The sequence below is a fragment of the Mandrillus leucophaeus genome, unplaced genomic scaffold, assembly GCF_000951045.1.
Source record: "Mandrillus leucophaeus isolate KB7577 unplaced genomic scaffold, Mleu.le_1.0 Scaffold818, whole genome shotgun sequence".
NCBI classification, from domain to species: Eukaryota; Metazoa; Chordata; class Mammalia; order Primates; family Cercopithecidae; genus Mandrillus; species Mandrillus leucophaeus.
This window is the reverse complement of record NW_012108897.1, coordinates 1,430,628-1,449,826: the sequence shown is the minus strand read 5'-3', so window position 1 is coordinate 1,449,826 and position 19,199 is coordinate 1,430,628. Positions and strand designations below refer to the sequence as shown.

The 19,199-nt window shown below is 34.6% G+C and overlaps 1 protein-coding gene across 1 annotated transcript; it reads left to right on the top strand.

Annotated features, from left to right (window-relative positions):
* Positions 1–43: 43 nt before the first annotated feature.
* On the top strand, positions 44–18,657 carry TYRP1 (tyrosinase-related protein 1). The gene is made up of 8 exons (XM_011967903.1): positions 44–147; positions 566–1,035; positions 2,187–2,509; positions 5,108–5,312; positions 9,245–9,412; positions 11,491–11,670; positions 16,382–16,528; positions 17,361–18,657. Exons 2-8 carry the CDS (start codon positions 582–584, stop codon positions 17,564–17,566), a joined length of 1,683 nt encoding a protein of 560 aa, XP_011823293.1. The 5' UTR covers positions 44–147; positions 566–581; the 3' UTR covers positions 17,567–18,657.
* Positions 18,658–19,199: the final 542 nt, after the last annotated feature.

Sequence of the window (19,199 nt, the reverse complement as noted above, 5' to 3'; positions counted from 1 at the left end):
GTTTGGGTGAGCAGATTTGGGATTAATTATCAGGCAGCAATCCACATTCAATTAACAGTTCTGACGTGAGAGGACAAAAAACTCAAGCAGATATAAAACATTCAATTCTAGGAGAAGTTCATCAGAGACATCCTTCAGGATTTTAAGGTACTGGAAAGAAGTCCTATGGGCAGTGGGTGGACTCCTCCCAAAATTCCATTAGTATAAGGGACTTTAAATCACAGAAATTAACTTGCCGGAAATCTGTTCCCAATTATTCCTTCAGCTCCAAGGTTAAATTAAATGTAATTAATGATGGTGACCTGCTAATTCATGCTTTTGATAACTGATATCTAGTATATATATAAGAAAAGAAAATGACAAAGACAGGTAATTTAATTATGTGGGTATCACACATGTGGCTGTTATACATGTCAAATTTTAAAGGTAAATTACTATTTTTATTATTTGTGTGAAATGTCATTTTCCATGTGGATTCCATTTTGAAGGTGGTTTGGGAAGGGTTCATACCATTTTGAGTACCAAGAAAAACTTGCATAATCTCATTTTACTTACTCTTTTTCAGCTGAATTTTCATCTACATGCTTCAGTCTTCTCTACACAAAGGGCTGCGAAACAGATCTTTGTTTTGCACTGTTACTTCAAGCAGAATGAGTGCTCCTAAACTCCTCTCTCTGGGCTATATCTTCTTCCCCCTGCTGCTTTTTCAGCAGGCCTGGGCTCAATTCCCAAGAGAGTGTGCCACTGTTGAGGCTTTGAGGAGTGGTATGTGTTGCCCAGACCTGTCCCCCATGTCTGGGCCTGGGACAGACCGCTGTGGTTCATCATCAGGGAGGGGCAGATGCGAGGCAGTGACTGCAGATTCCCGACCCCACAGCCCTCGGTATCCCCATGATGGCAGAGATGATCGGGAGGTCTGGCCCTTGCGCTTCTTCAATAGGACATGTCACTGCAATGGCAATTTCTCAGGACACAACTGTGGGACGTGCCGTCCTGGCTGGAGAGGAGCTGCCTGTGACCAGAGGGTTCTCGTAGGTAAGTGGAGATATGAATGAGTTCACAAGTCCTGCATGAGACTCAAGGCTCTTAATAAAATCTTAAATCATTTGAGCTGCAGGAATACCTGGAAATCATATAGCTCAACCCTCGCTTTTTATAATTGAGGAAACTAAGGCTTAGAAGGGTTAAGAAACTTCTTTAATGTAAAGGGTTGGAGTTGAAGCTCAGAACTTCTGACCAATATTGTCTCCTGAAACATTGTTGAGCAACCACCATATCCTAGGAACTGTGTTAGGTATTATGACTAGTCAATTCAGTAACTCCTTCAGGTCAACATGTTAATTGTCATAGATGAGGTTCGGAAAGTTCAAACCCACACAGCTGATATTTAGTAAACCTGAAACTCAGCTGAGAACTATCTATCTGGCCCTTATATTTTAGTTCTGCAGCTACCTCTGCTGACCCTTAAAGAAGTTTCCTACCATGATGATCAAATTCAGGCATCGGAGATGAAGAGTTTGGCCTGCAGACTAAATACTATTAAATAACAAAGCATTAAACAGTAACAGCTAACAATATTTGATTTGTTCTATGTGTGAGATAGGAGACTAAAGGTTTAACAGAACATGTATTGAGTCTTTACTATGAGTTAGGCCTTGGGCTAATTGCTTTTTATGTGTGTGCTCTTTGAACTTTCAATTCTATAAAGCAGGTATTATGTTTATCCACATTTTAATGATTTTAAAAAAGAAACTGAGGCTTGGAAAAATGTGCCCAAAGTCATAGAATAATTTTCTGGTGTTAACTACTATGTTATACCACCTAATTTTGGAAGATTTATGATGTTAAAAAGATAAAAAATTCCAACAAAAATGCCAATAGTGGGCAGAAATCAACATGACAAGGTCACAGAAACATAAAATCCATAGGTAAGATTAAAGAAAGGTAATAGAAATCATGCAGTAAATTGGAGAGAGGAAAAAGAGAGAGAAAAGGGAAGAAAGAGAGAGAAAGCAGGTTTGAAGAAAGGGTTTTAGTTAAGGATATTTTTTAAAGTATAAAATAATTTAAAACACATTTGAACAGATGGCTAAATGGGTTGTGGCGTGTTACAAGATGATTATGCTCTTTCTCTACCCATCCCCTCAAGGCAGATGTTTTCATGCTTGAATTTTGTATCCCTAAAGTCAGGAGAAATCTTCTGGACTTAAGTAAAGAAGAAAAGAACCACTTTGTCCGGGCCCTGGATATGGCAAAGCGCACAACTCACCCTTTATTTGTCATTGCCACCAGGAGATCAGAAGAAATATTGGGGCCAGATGGCAACACACCACAATTTGAGAACATTTCCATTTATAACTACTTTGTTTGGACACACTATTACTCAGTCAAGAAGACTTTCCTTGGGGCAGGGCAGGAAAGCTTTGGTGAAGTGGATTTCTCTCATGAAGGACCAGCTTTTCTCACATGGCACAGGTACCACCTCCTGCATCTGGAGAAAGATATGCAGGTATGTAAGAAGCGTTTCAGTTTTCAGACTCTTCACAGACAAGTTGCCTTGTTTGTAAAACATTTTAATTCACTAGTTTTCAGAACCATCAGGACATTTGATGAAAGAGCAATTTTATGTTACTAACTTGTCTTTGGCATTTTGTTTTCTCCTTGTTTTGGTTACTTATTAATTTATCTTAGTGAAGTGAAAATAAAGGAATATCAATAATGAGCAAAATGAGACATTTGAAGGAATGAATTAAAAGTTTAAAAATATTTCGCAGTTTAATTGAAAACATGATTTTCATAAAACTTGAAATAGAAGAATCTCATTTGCGTGTCTTCCTTCTCTAATAAATATAAGGAGATTCCTCCTCCTGGTCAAATAATGTGAGTTAGAGACTTCTCAATCTTTCCAGTCCCAACTGCATCTCTCATCATTCCAGTGATGATTCTTTCCAACATGGTACAGGGTTTAAATAATGAAAAAATAATTCCTTTCCATTTAGACTCTCATATTTTCATTGAACTATATTTTTCCACGTTCCCTATCCTTTGAGTCTTACAGAAGAAACCTATTAAAATATCACATCACTATGTAAGAGGACAGATATGTTAATTTGCTTGACTATAGTAATCACTTTACTATGTATATTTATATCAAAGCACCATGTTGTACACTAAAATATATAAAATTTGAAAAAAAGTCAAAAAATACCAAAATAATTTTGTCAGTCAGGCAATATTTTTAGTGAAAAGACATTGGCTTTTTATTTGGCACAAAGTGAACCTCAACTCAAGCAGTTATTTCATGCTTATTTTCTAAGCAGACAAGCTTCAAACATATTAAAGCATCTAGTTACATAGATTCTTTACTCTTATTTCTTTTACCAACTTCTCTGTTTCTTGAGAAAAATACTGAAATTTTAAAATAAAATTTTAAGTTGTTAGATATCAACTAGGAAATCCACAAAGTAAACCTGTTTTCTATGTGAAATAACAGCAACGAATCTCCCCTTTCAAGTTAAAGTATACAAATTAAGCCAAAACTATCTGAAGACAGGAAAGGTATTTAGATTCATTTATTAATTTGCAGAATGCTGTGCCAGCATTATTCCGAGAAAAAGTAAATGGTTAGAAGAGAGAGAATTAATATGCTAAAATACAGGATAAAATACTCGTTTGAAAGTGCACTATCCATTTGCAGTTTGAGGGTGATTAAATGAATTCATCTGATACTCTGAACATCATATTTTATAGCTCTGATTGCAAGTGAGACATTTAGTAGATTATGAGTAGATAAATCTGTCATTTGTAATTGACTGCAGATCTTCATGCCTTCAAGTCATTTTCTCATGGGCACACCAAAATGAAAGGGCAGGTGGAAAGTATCTGAAAGCTTCACTTTTGCCTGTGTAAACTTCAACCTCTATGACTTACATTTTAAAAACCCAACAGCACAAGGGATCCAACAAATTACAATTTAAATGTAATTCATGGTTGAAATGCCACATGAATATGCTCTGGCTCCCAAATGTCAGTTGCTGAACCACAAACCAATTCTTAATGATCCCTTGGAAGCTGTCACTAATTTTTGTGAACCACAATGATGGCTTCTAAAGGAGGACTACCAACCCCTGGAGACCAATAACTGAGGATAACTTGGAAAGCTTTTGGCTCTCTAAAACACCCAAGGATAAGAAAATGCTTCCTAGGAAGGGATTTAAAGTGAAAAAGTAGAAATATACTGAGTGCTTGAGAGATAAGATAAAACAATTGCGATCCCTACATTTAAATCTCATACCATAAATAGAACTTCTCAAGGCCCCAAAGAAGTGAGAAATAACAAGGAAATGTATGGTTTAAAGCACGACTGAAATAAGCATGTGATCTTGAGGCCAGCATTTTTAAAAATGTGAGATCAGCTCTGAACGGAAACTAGGTCACTGATCTAAAAAACAATGGGCAGAAAGATTTACTCCAGCTTCTGTTTAGCATTTTTATCAGTCTAAGGTTTAGGCAGAAGCCTGAGTCTTGAAAGTTTGGATTCTAAGGCAGGGTTCCCTAAATAAAACACCTTCCATGCTCAGTGTGAACGAGTCCATTGGCCTGTGGCCAAACCAGAATCTAAATGCCTAGTCATTCAAATTAAATTTAAAAACAGAAATTAGCACTCCACAAAACATATTTTAAGGCTGGATCTGGCTGCAGACTAAGAGTTAATGATACTTGAATTAAAGATAGGAAAATGGAAAAGGTGGAAATGCCAATAAGTGGATGTTGTTATCGATAATTTTTATATAACCAATATAAATGTAATTACCTGCCTAAAAAAGAAAAAGAAGATCCTTTATCCCTCTAAATCATTTTCAGAAATGTCTGCATAATAAGTTGAGTTTCATTCCCTCTAATGCCTAAATGACACCTTGTAATAAATTACTAGCTTTGTTAAATAAGGTTTTAACTCCTCTGGGCCCCTCAGACACCACTGATATACTAACCAGTACCTTATTGTCTAAAGAGAGCTAATAGAAATAGGCTGTCAGAGAGTAGACCAAACAGAAAGGAAGACTTATAAACAGAAGCAGAGAATATTAATGTAGTTTCTGTGATCTAGGAAATGTTGCAAGAGCCTTCTTTCTCCCTTCCTTACTGGAATTTTGCGACGGGGAAAAATGTCTGTGATATCTGCACGGATGACTTGATGGGATCCAGAAGCAACTTTGATTCCACTCTAATAAGCCCAAACTCTGTCTTTTCTCAATGGCGAGTGGTCTGTGACTCCTTGGAAGATTATGATACCCTGGGAACACTTTGTAACAGTAAGTTGCAAATGATAGCTTGGAGTCAGAATTTCTTTTTAGATAAAGGGATTAAGTATGTTGCCTGGAAGGCCCTTCATTCTACTAGAGAATTCAGACTAAAATCTACTTTTATTATAGACAAACAATGTACCACGCATTCATTAAGCACCTAGAATGTTTAAGGCAGCGTGTAAGTTGCTGCAGGGGAAACAGAAAGCGCCTACACATTTTTGCACTGCCTTTCTTGAGTAATTTGGTCAATGTCTTTCTAACTTTCTTATTTTGGAAATGTCTAGTTGTATACACTAATCCTCTTAGTTTTCTTAGCACTACTTAGTAGTCATGTGTCTTGTGTTGGAATTTCACAGAAAATGTTTCCTAAGAAAATGTGAAAAATAGGCAAAAAGTTGGAAATGCCCTGGGAAGAAAAAAAAGAAAATAAACAAACCAAATGTATGCTTGCAGTTATAAAGTTAGAAAACAAAAGGTGATGTGGGAGATCGTTTTTAGAAAAGGAGGCTATGGTACTGATGTCTGCCTCCTAGCTTCTTTCCAGCTCTTCTGAAGTGAACACAATAAGAGAATGCCTAACCAATTGTCCCAGCATCTTTCTCCAGTGATCTGAATGCCACCTCTGTCACAGGTCAAATTTCTGCCCCATGTAGATCTCTTCCTGAGCTTTCCGTTCTCTTCCTTGGATCACATTATTATTTGTGCCTGTGCTAGTAACACGAGGTTTAATTATTAGACACCCCCTACCTCATCTTATTTTTCGTTTTCAGGCATGTATGGCTCTATTGTTCCATATAAAAATAAGAGTTATGTGAAGTTGTTTTATTATTATAGTCACAACATATTTATTCTACATATATTATTGTATTCATCAAACATTAAATTATTTTATGAACTTAAATAAGGAATACTCTAAATAAATCAAGAAGAATTAGATATATATTTTCACCATTAGATTATTTAGCAGTGTATAGGAATAAGAGAAGTGATAATATATGAACATTTCCTCTGTAGAAGTTTAAAACTTAGAATAAATTTGTATTTGTTTGGTATGCTGAATACATGGTCCCACCTTGTGGCAGAGAAATGAAATTGAGGATCAGGATGTCTGCAGATACCAAAGCATTTATTCTTTTTCTGACCAGGCCATAGTATTTTGGTCTGAGAGTTCTCTCTCTCTCTCTCTTTTTTTTTTCTTGAGACGGAGTCTCGCTCTGTCCCCCAGGCAGAGTGCAGTGGCCGGATCTCAGCTCACTGCAAGCTCCGCCTTCCGGGTTCACTCCATTCTCCTGCCTCAGCCTCCTGAGTAGCTGGGACTACGGGCGCCCCTGCCACCGCGCCCGGCTAATTTTTTGTATTTTTAGTAGAGACAGATTTTCACCGTGGTCTCGATCTCCTGACCTTGTGATCCGCCCGCCTCGGCCTCCCAAAGTGCTGGGATTACAGGCTTGAGCCACCGCGCCCGGCCTGCCTGAGAGTTTTCTAGACATTTCCCAATCACCCTGATGATTGGATACCAAAATAAAACACAGTTTAAATGAGTAAATACAATCATAGCACAGGAGGGGGAAGAAAGAAGGAGAGATTTTCTTTTCATCATAATTTGTGTTGTCAATTAATATTACAAGTCTCCTAACTCAGACACATAGTCTCATGACAAATTGAAGAATATTTATTTTAGGTTAAAAAAAATTTTAAGCTTATCCCTTGTCTCACTGCAAGAGATAAACAGCAGACATTTTATTTATAAGGCAAAGGAAAGGGAAAAATTATCATTGTATTGAACAAATATTATGTATCTGATGTGGTATGAAATGCATTGATATAATATCCTATTTAGTCTTCGTAACAATTCTCTCTTCTATAACCTTTCTTCTTAAATGATCTTGTCCATTTCTGTAGTTCCATTCATCATCTTCTACTGGAGACCCACACGTTTCCAACTTTAGATAAAACCTTCCTTAAGTATTCCATACCCCTGTCTTCACAAGCTTGTTGCATAGTATTTCTCCAATATTCAAAATTAATGAACCAAACTTGGTGGATTGAAAATAGTTAATTATTTTATTGCAGCTAACATTCTTTCAGCCACCAAAATACCATCCTTGAATCAACATACAAAAACACTGTTCTTTATTCACAATACTTCTCAAATGTATTTTCTTCTTCAGACATATGCAACTTTCCATTTATTTTTATGTGGAAATTTCACAGGACTTTGGTCCATAGGATGTTAGGTGCAATGGCAGAGGTTGTCCATATGCAAACAAATTTAAGAATCACTGGAATAAAAAATAAAATGGTTTATTTTTTATTTAAACTAGTTTCTTTACTATCAGCATTTTCTACTATGGAACTCTGTGAGGGCAAATCAGAATGTAATGCTTTGAAACTTAAGTAATTAATATTTGTTTCTTGGGATTTATTGATAGCTTCCTGAGCAGCAATTCCCAAAACATCAGCTTGAATTGATAGTTTAGCTAGCGATGCTGAAAGTTTTTGGTGATAATGTACACTCAATAAATAGTTTCCAATCCCAACTGAGGCATATGTTTTAGTTACATATTATGTAAATTTTATTATGCTAACTTAACAGGTCCTGATTATTATGTTAATTATAAAGCATAGAACATGGGAAGCTTTCTGAATGAAAGAAAAGGAATAGGAGTTGAAATTGTAATATTATCACTCCCCAGATTAGTGGATTATTTTGCTATCCCTCTATGGCACATAAATTCCTTTTGGAGACCACTGGGACAGAATGATGCAAAGTTCTCCTAACCAGTCACCTCTCCTCCCACCCATGTAAGGTTTTGACTTCTCTCCACTTCCTAATAAATTACACATAACTTTCTTATCTTGATACTTGATTTTTTTTTTTTTTTTTCACAATATAGCTCTGGTCTAGCTTCTTTTCTTTCCTACAGTCCACTACTCTCCTGGCACATACTCCAGGCAAACTATTTCCCAAACAGGCCCCCCCCCTTTTTTTTTTTTTTACAGCTAACATGATCTTTTCCATATAATGACAGGCACCAAATAACTCTTCAGCACCTATTAAATGCCTGGTACTGTGCCAAGTCTGTGGGATACACACGTTTTCTGTTATAGATAGGGGATTTTGTTATAGACAGAAGAACGTGTATCATCTCTTACCATTTCCTCTACCTAAAATGTTTGTCTTGTAAAATTTCTTTTATTTCACCTATGAAAACTTTTCTTAATCCTATGGGGCTCTTTGTAAATCTATCTTTATAAAGCTTTTCTGGAGATCTGAATGGGCAGGATCTCTCTCTCTCTTTCCCCGCTCCCTCCCTCCATCTCTCTTCTTTAAGGCTCCTATCATATTATCTATCCCTAGTATCACAGTTCTTTGTCTGTTTGTTACTGCCATTCACAAAGTTTCATTATTTCTCACATTAATTGCTGAAAAAGTTGAAAAATGTGTGTTGGTTGAAATATGTATCACTTTCCAAAGAAATAGAAGGTTTTTTTTTCCTTATTTCTCTGAAGGTTTAAATAGGCAGCATTTGCATACAAAATATCACATATGTGTGACATATAGATTTTAGTGTAGAACTTAGGTTTATGGGATTATTTTGGCAAGATTCAATTTTCCATGGAATTTTCATTTTAATACATTCTTGTGAAAGAAGCATATATTGGTTTAGCAAATGTCAAGACCTGTATCTGTTAGTGTGATTGTTTTTTTTTCCTTCAGATACTTTTATGTATCACGTATCTACTCGATTCAAAGAAGTGGGACATGATTACTTAGATTTTCTCACTTTAATGCTACCAAGTATGCATTTTTAAATTTTGTTTTCTACCAAGGAAATCCTATATTTCATATTCATGCTATGTATAAAGTTTTAAAGAGCAATAATAAGACATCCAAACATTGTGTAAATGTTTGCACACCCCATTTTTTTCTGCAGGCACTGAGAGCGGGCCAATTAGGAGAAATCCAGCTGGAAATGTGGCCAGACCAATGGTGCAACGTCTTCCTGAACCACAGGATGTCGCTCAGTGCTTGGAAGTTGGTTTATTTGACACACCTCCTTTTTATTCCAACTCTACAAACAGTTTCAGAAACACAGTGGAAGGCAAGTAAATGAAATCAGTACTTTGAAAAGATCTAGCTATCAGAGTAAACTGAATTAGTCAAAAGCAAGTTTCTTCGAGAAGGCTTTGAATAGTATATTAATCCTGTGCGTTTATGTGAATGAGGTTGTCTATTATGATACACCTGCTCGAAAAAGGAACTTTCTTAAAGAGAAGAGTCCAACCATGAAGCTCTTTTCATTATGGGAGAAGACCTTGGAAATCATGCTCCAATTTCTTAAACACTCAAAAACAATTTAAATTCAAATTTCTGGTAGCTAGCTGATCAATATGTGTAACTATATCAAGGTCTAGCATTGGCAAACAATATTCAAGACGTTGACAGTGTATTAAATTAGTTTACTTTTTTTTAAAATGAGAGAAATAATAAAATCATTCCAAACAATTAGTTGACACTGAGTAAAGCCTTGCTTGTGCATATGTGTTATTTAGGTCAGTATTAACCTGTAACTTTTTTCAAAAGTCTATACAAATTCGAATTAGCATCTACTGATGCTTAACTTGGTTTTCCTTATTTCACACAAAATATTTTAAAGCTGAGGAAAGTGAGGTATAAAGAAGTAAAATTATTATCACAAGATATTCAGCTAGTTACTAACAGAGCATAGGTTCAAATTCAAATTTTCAAAATCCAGTGTCTTTATATAATACATTTTGATACCTCCAAATGATGCTTGATATATATATATATGTAAAGTCTTCAAAAGAATATAATTACTTTTATCTTATTATAAACTTGTTATTGTTAAATTTTACCTTCAGTATAGCATTGTCCACGTCTAATGCATCCCATCTCCCCAAAAATGCAAATAGATTTCTCTGTCGTATGATCAGAGATACTTGGTATATAAATCTAATAATTATTTTTAATTCTCTCACCTTTTAGTCTCAAAATTATATGCCATTTTAACCTGTTTTTGATTATTTTAATAACTACCCAAATGCACTGATTTGAATATGATTCAATAAAAAATCACTACATTTTGGCTAATCTGTAAACTAAGGCCATCAGCACTGATTTTTTTTTAAATGTGCAGATTGTGTCTTCTTAATGCCCAATCAGAAGACAATTATACTTATTTCCTGACAAAACGTATAAAAAGACTAGTGACAAGCCATGTTCCATATATATCACAGGCAATCTTTAAATGTTTTTGAGTCAAATAATAGTGGAATGGGTGCTTGAAAAAATGCATAGGTGACTAAATAAGTGGCTACAACTATACAATTCATCTTAGATGAAGAGAGAACTGGTTAATGTATTTTAAAGTCTGATTTCATTTTATAATACACAACCATTCCCTGATCTCAAACCTGTGGTCCTTCCAGCCAATTAGACATCCTACATCATAGACCCTCCATTTTTATTTATGACCTGTCCTATACCTATCCTTGTTTTCTCCCTTATATATGGAATATATATATGTATATATGTATATATGTGTGTGTGTGTGTATATATATGGAATTGAGATATTTATCAAAAGCTGTATAAATGTTTTGACAGTAGGTTTTCTCAGTGTTTAAAACTAGCACAAAGATGGTAAGAAAGCCCTGAGAAATTGTAGCTTCCCCATAAAAAATAAAGTAGTTTTCCAAAAATAAACATGCTGACAATCATTCAAAGGTAAGGTAGGAGGCTGAAGTAACATCTGGCAACTTAAGTTCCAAAACAATCAGAGCACTCTTCTCCAAGTTGTGTCAGCAGTTTTTAGTAGAAACTGGAGGGTTTTTCACTATCTTTATTCCCATGTAGAACAATGTCTGCCTTGTCAAATAGAGTGTCTGTATATTTTGACTGGTATCCTTTGCAGGTCATTATTTTTAACCTGGAGGCTACATTTAGAATGTCATGCCACTAGCATAAAACCAATCTAGCTCTGGGTATAGCAAACAAATATCATCAACCATAGGTACAGAGAAGCAGTGCTATTATATTAAGGCAAAAACTGGCCTGACAAGCCTTGGAAAAATTGTTTCCCAATATAATCATTACTATTAACTGGAAAAGTAAAATATGTTCAATAGTTTTACAATTCTCCTCCTTATTATGTGTCTAGGTTACAGTGATCCCACAGGAAAGTATGACCCTGCTGTTCGAAGCCTTCACAATTTGGCTCATCTATTCCTGAATGGAACAGGGGGACAAACCCATTTGTCTCCGAATGACCCTATTTTTGTCCTCCTGCACACTTTCACGGATGCAGTCTTTGATGAATGGCTGAGGAGATACAATGCTGGTAAGACATTTTCATATGCCTTTTGCATGGTCAGCCAAGCGGACTGTTTAGATGGCATAGTTATCAGTTTAAGCTAGGCACTCAGTACATAAAAACACATTCAAAATAAGGATAACATAGCTGTAATATCAAGTCACTTCCAGACATTCAATTCTACTTTGAAAATGCAGGCAAGAAGTCTCTCCAAATAGTTATTATAGGATGATATTTTTAACCACTTGCTAGGACTAACCAAATCACCTCTCCTAATTTTTGCTATGAAAAAAATGCTACTATGTTTTACAAATTTTTCTCACCCTCATCTTCCAACATAAATTCTAATTACTTTTAAATATAAATGAAGAAAACCTTATAGAGCTCTTCTTTGATATCCCAAAAGACTAAAAATTGTATATCCATAATCCACAGTTCTTATTTTTATTGCTTAATGGCCTCTCACAAATAGAAATTTTGTTCCACTTGAAAAGTTAACGTTGGCTTTTATATCACACTACAGGAAATCTCTTTTAAGTTCATTTCAATGCATTCTTTAAAATCTTATTTAAAATGCCTCCTTCTCTGCCTTCCTATACAGCTGAGAGGCTAGCATTATTTTTCAAACAATAAAAGTGCTTCCACTGGTTAAAACATCACAAATTTTCGTATGTTGAAAGTATTCTCAATTTTGGCTTCTGTGCCTTTAGTTCATCACACACATGAACATGATATTGTAGCTTAACTACCTATTGATTTATGTATCCATTAGGCATGCTTACATTTCTGTGTGTATATGTGTGCAGTAAAGTCCTCTAATTAAACCTAATTAGGACCATTAATTGATGAAATTCATGAAAATAGTTTGTTCCATCAAAAATTATTCAAGAAACAACTTACACATAAGCCTGTAATCCCAGCACATTGGGAGGCCGAGGCAGGAGGATCACTTGAGCCCAAGAGTTTGAGACCAGCCTGGTTAACATAGTGAAACCCTGTATCTACTAAAACCACAAAAATTAGCCAGGCGTGGTGGTGGGCATCTGTAATCCCAGCTACTGGAGAGGCTGAGGCAGGAGAATCACTTGACCCCAGGAGGTAGAGGTTGCAGTTAGCCAAGATCACACCACTGCACTCCAGCCTGGCTGACAGAGACAGACTTGATCTGAAAAGAAAAGAAGAAAAGAAAAGAAAGAAGAGGGGAGGGGAGGGGAGGGGAGGGAAGGGAAACAACCTACACATAAATATTGGTTCAGTTTTCAATCAGTTGTGAATTCAGTTATTGGAGTTTCATCTCATTTTTCATGTGTATTTATATACGTAATGGCAACCATAATTAATTATCTATAATTTACACTGTCAGCTTTTTTTAAAAGTGAAACAATAAATGAGTGACTTTTGAAATACGATATGAGGGCAAATATTTAGCCATACACCTTTAACAAATCTTTCCAAAGTGTTCATTTTACATACTACAAAAACAACACCCTCCTCTTTGTTTTACAGTCATGATGACCACTTTATGTTTGCTTAACTAGATTCCTTTTATTACAGTAATGAGTAAACTCGAATTAATAGGTTTAGGAATTAACAAAACCAACTTTTGTTAAACATGCACTTCTGGGAACCATATGGCAATGTTCAAGTTGTATTTATTCAGTTATTCACAATGCCTTGGGTGTTAGTAAACTTTTCAGAGGAAACGGAGACTATTCAGTAACCTAGCAAATCTCTTAAATGGAGTTTTCTTTCACCTTTGAAAGAAAGGAGAGATATTCCTTCGCCTTGTGTATCTTGGCTGAAAATATAATTATTTCACATTCATAGCAAGTTGTTAAAGGTTTTCCAGATTTTAACCTAAAGGTCACTGATGAACCAGAAAAACACCTTTTGAACATTTTTTTCTGACATTTTCTTTCTTTGCAATATATAGCATAAGGTTTCTCAATAACTTGAATCGTAGTGGGAAGAGAAGTACCATAAATGAAAAATAGGAAACTATCCTGCAGCACATTTCTGATAAAATGTGGCCATAAAATTATAGGATAGGTCAATGTAAACACTCCAAATTGCATGAAAGCTAAGCTGAAACAATTAGCCTCCTTCTTAAATATTCCTTGTACCTGCAAATACCTTTTAGAAAGCAGTGTCATAAAACAACTGTAAAGAAGAGAAAGAAAACTTAGAAAGATTAAAAAATTTTATAAGCTCTCTATAAAGCAGAAGTCTTGTTTAAAATAAGTCTAAGAGTGGAGGGATGGAATTCTTTTTCAAAATGATTGAAAGGTTTTTACAAATATAGAAAGCTCTTTACAAATTGCAGAATAATAGAATTATTAGGCTCAGAATGGAAAAAAAAATTACACTTTACAGATAAAGAAAAGTAGAGTCATTCAAGTAGTAATGTCCATTACAGATTCCTCTCGTTAGACATGAAATAGTACAATTGAGAGCATCCAAACTCTAGTTACTACCATGTTAATTTCTATTTACTAATATTTCTGATCTATGTACACATTCAATTCAATTCTTTCTCTTTTATTTCGACTAAGAATTATATGAGGTAAGTTTTAAATATAGCAGCCCAGAAGTTCAGTGTATTTTCAGAAGAAGCAGTTTATACATTTCCAAGAGTAATCACTACTTTACTTTTTGAGCTGCGAGAGAAATAAAGTAATCACACATACACTTAAATCTTTTCATATATATTATTTTCAAATCTACTATTTCCTGGTCAGTATTCAAGGTACCAGAAATATGATAGTATACAAAAATCCACCAACAAATTTTCTTCCTGAAACTTTTCTTCCTGTTAATAAAATTGACAATAACCATATGTAAATACAGCATGTTAGATGGTGGAAGTCTCTATAGACAAATAAAATCAGGAAATGGGAAAGGAAGTACTGTGTAGATATATGGAAGAATGTCCTAAGACAAAGGAACAGGGAGCCAACTGTGGCTGGAGTAGAGTGGGGTCTAGGGAGAGAATGGTGAGAGATAGTAAGGTAAAAGGGATCACAGGAGGCAGAGCCTGAAGGATACTGGGATTAACTCTAAGAGAGATAGGGGGCCATGGAGGATCTTGCATAGGGAAATTACAGGACAATCCAATTGCTATTGTTATTTTTACTATTATTTCTCCCCTCATTTTAATGGACAAAACTTTACCACACAGCTGAAGCTGAACTGGATTGAGGCTGGTCAAATCAGGGTTAAGCAGAAAACTAAAATGGGGAATTAAAAAGTTTTCTAAATTATCTTAATACCTAATGCTAATAAACAATGAATTTATAATACATTAGAATGTGAATTATTTGAGAGTAGAAATATTGTCTCTTTTTTTCAATGCCACAGCCTAAGTGCCTAGACCAGCATCTGGCATTAGTAGGTACTCAGTGGATTTTAACAGATAAATATTTAATTAGCTTTAATACATAGTAAATTTAAAGTCACAAAAATATCAACACTACTTGGCATTTCTATGATAAATTTTTCTTCAATCCAGATGCTGAAACACCCTTCTGTGATTCACGGAATCACTGTACCTGTCAAGGTATTATATCTACAAGCAAAGAGAAAATCTAATACTTAGATAGCTGTCTTAGTTTGTTTTCTGTTGCTTATAACAGAATCCCGGAAACCAAGCAATTAATTAAGAAACTGAATTTATTTATTATAGTTATGAAGGCTGAGAAATCCAAAGTTGAGGGGCCACATCTGTGAAAGCCTTACTGGTGGGGACTTTCTGCAGAGACCCTGAGTCAGCCCAGGGTGTCACATAGTCCAGAGGCTGAGTATCTTAGCTTAAGTGTCTCCCTCTCCCTTAATAAAGTTACCAGTTCTTCTCCCATGATAACCTATTAACCCATGAATCCATCAATGGATTAATCTATTCATTAGGGCTGAATTCTCATAATTCAATCACCTCTTAAAGGCCGTACCTCTTAATACTGACTTATGTTCCCTTTAGTGTCTGCCCAATCCCACTTCTAACTCTTTTGTGTGTGTGTGTGTGTGGCATTCTATTTGGTGTTCAATTGTACCAACATAAATATAGAACAAAAAAAGAGAAACAAACATCTTTTGCCACAAAAAAATTTCATTCTTTTTATTCCTGATGATAGAAACTCATTAATAATATAAATAGCCATAGTTTATATTCATGAGGTATCAGGAAGTGAATAGGATTCCAGGACCTTGATTCAAAATTTTAAGCATTTTTTGCTAACAGAGTAAAGCCCTAGGAATAAAGCTAATATTGATTTCTCTAAAAGTAAACAGACAAAATAAAAAATAGAGCAGAAATATTCATAAACAAGCACAACCTCTAATAGATATGCCATATCTCAAATTTTAAATTACAGCTGATGCCACAGCAAATTACAGGTTTATGTTTTCTTTGGCTTTGAAAAACACATTTAATACCTTATTCAAATTGCTTTATGTAATTTTTAAAAACTGTTCAACATCATTATAGATGATGAAATACTAAAACTCCCCTGCTTTTAAACTCTCTTTTTTTATTAAGTGGTATATTGGTACTGTATTCAAAGCATTTTCTGTTTTATGTAATTTCCCATCATGCTGTAGTGAAAATTCTTATCTTTATTCAGTGTAAAATAAAAATAAAATTTTTTCATGTTCTCCTTGAATATTGGATCCCTTTAGAACTCAATAATGATATGAATATTAATTTTATTATGTTTATTAACAAGTTGTTTTTGGAATAATTTAGATATATCCACATTTCCATTGGAAAATGCCCCTATTGGACATAATAGACAATACAACATGGTGCCATTCTGGCCCCCAGTCACCAACACAGAAATGTTTGTTACTGCTCCAGACAACCTGGGATACACTTATGAAGTTCAATGGCCAAGTAAGTATTGAAAGTGTATTTTTACTGTGGTAATTTCCAAAAGCAAATATGTTGTCTTTAAAGTAATCGCAGTGTTCTGAAGCTATGTTTTCCATTTGGACTTAGAAACTTTCATTTGTATTTTTATTTGAGGATAAGGGAGGGAATTTGATATTTGTTGAGAGTCCACACTAAGCTGACACTGATCTTATTGTACAGCACCCTATCTCATTTAATCCTCACAGTGCTTTGGGGTGAGTATGAAAATCTTCATTTTACAAATAAGGAAGCTGAGGCTTAAATAGGTTAGCTATTTACAGATTCACATTTCTAATAAGGGAAGAGAATGAGTTTGAGCTTAGGCCCATGGAATATGCCCCAATTCTTCTACTATACCATATTGCCTGCATTTATCTATCTTAAAGGAAAAGGGAGTGGGATACTCTTCAGTGTTTTTCTGAGATTTTGAAAACCAAAAACTTCTTGTTTAAATCTTTCCCCAACAAAGGCAGTAGGGCATAGTGGAAAAGTACAAGACTTATACTCTAAAATACTCAGGTTCCAAAGCCAACTTTACTTCTTACTAACCAGGTGACATAGGCAAGTGACTCAAACTCTTTGAGTCATCATTCTCTCACTTTCACAAAATGAAATGGAAATAACAATGACTATCCCAATAGGGTCCACTCATTAAAAGAAATCAGGAAGTGGCTTCAAGGCCATGTGACCATTATAAATTAAATATGAGGATTTCTATTAAAATAGACATTTCTACCTAAATTTCAGGTGTCCAATTTTTGGTGATAACTATTGTAATATTTATCTTTTTATTTTTATCTTCCTTTCCAAATAGGTCGGGAGTTTAGTGTACCTGAGATAATTGCCATAGCAGTAGTTGCCGCTTTGTTACTGGTTGCGTTGATTTTTGGGACTGCTTCTTGTCTGATTCGTGCCAGACGCAATATGGATGAAGCTAACCAGCCTCTCCTCACTGATCAATATCAACACTATGCTGAAGAATATGAAAAACTCCGAAATCCTAATCAGTCTGTGGTCTAACAGTTGCCCTACTGTCTTATGAATTAGTATCACAAAACTACCTGGTTGAATATAATAGATTGAGTTGTTAACTGTATCTTCTTTCACTTTGTTACCTTCTTTCTAATACAAGCATATGTTAGAATTAAAGATCCAGGCATAATTTTCAAAGCTGGGAAGACTCTTTCAGAATCTTTTCAATGGGTTTTAATTTTCAGTTCTATTTAAAATGGTGAGTGGCACTAACTCCATGATATTTAAGGATAGTGTGAAGATCTTTGGCATGATTTAAAAGTTGATATGTGAAGATATAAGTAAGCTACTATGCTTTGTTTACGTGTAAAGGAAAATAATGTTTGATAGTGAATGTCCACTTAAAATACATGAATGGGCATTTCTAAAATGTTAAAACATAAACACATTTCCATTCATGGATATTTGTCAACAGATTTAAAGAAAAACACAGTTATTAATTAAAGCAAATTATATGTAGTTATAAACAAATGAAATTTTGATTAAACTTTTCAAATTAATGTTCCAATTTGAAGATCAATCAAATATATTATTTAGTCAACATATACTATTTAGTCTCAGGTTCAAGGCTACAACAAAATCACCATCTTTGTCAAGCTTTGGAGAGGGAATATCTTTGCTTTCTTAAGCAACAGTGGATATTGCCTTTGTTTGCCACTGTGTTTTCCTGCCACTCAATTCACTGAAAAAGGAACTACCTATCCATACATTTCACCTACTAATTTCTCTTCTAACATCTTAGAGGTCCATGAAGAAAGCATATGGAGAACATGTTTTATACTGCTCTATAAATAGTATTCCAATCACTGTGCTTAATTTAAATAGCATTCTCTTATCATTTATTAGCCTTTTATGTATTTTCCAAGTAAAATATTACTGTATTATTTCACTGGTCTTCTTTTTTATCTAGTTCTATATGAATGCTATTTTTCCCTTCTCTTCTAACATGAAATATATTTTATCTTTTTGATCTTGTGCTATGACACAGTCTTCCAAAGAATTGTATAAGGTGGTCATAAGTGAACATTTTAATTAAAATCGGTAAAAATAAATAGTAACAATAGTAATCATACACTATAGAAAATGGCTAAACTGAGATTCTAAATTCTGCAAACAGAAACAAGTTGAAGTTATGTATCCCTGATTGGTTAGTTGGTTTTCCTATATTCAGCAATATTAAGGCTATATATACCCAAGATAAACAAATAAAATATATCAAAGAGCATGCATATAACAATAGGATGTTTTACACTAGCATTACTCAATTTATTCTCCTGGAATACATTGCAATTTGTTAAAATACAGTATACTCACAGCTTTTCAAATAAATCATTGCGTAATGTAAGATGCCTTTTTATATAGAACATCAATGAAACTAAATACTTCACTTTATATTTTTGTAGATTTACTAATTACTCATTTCAGAAACATTTATTAAGCACATACTAGATATCAAAGATTTAAAGGCACTATAGATTTGGAGAGAAGAAAATAAGAATTGTAAAATTGAGAGAAGGTCATATTTGACTTGTGCTTCAAGGAATGCCAATGGATTTACCAAATATAAAAGCAGAGAAGGGCATTTTATTCAAAAGTGACAGTATGGACAAGGGCACAGAAG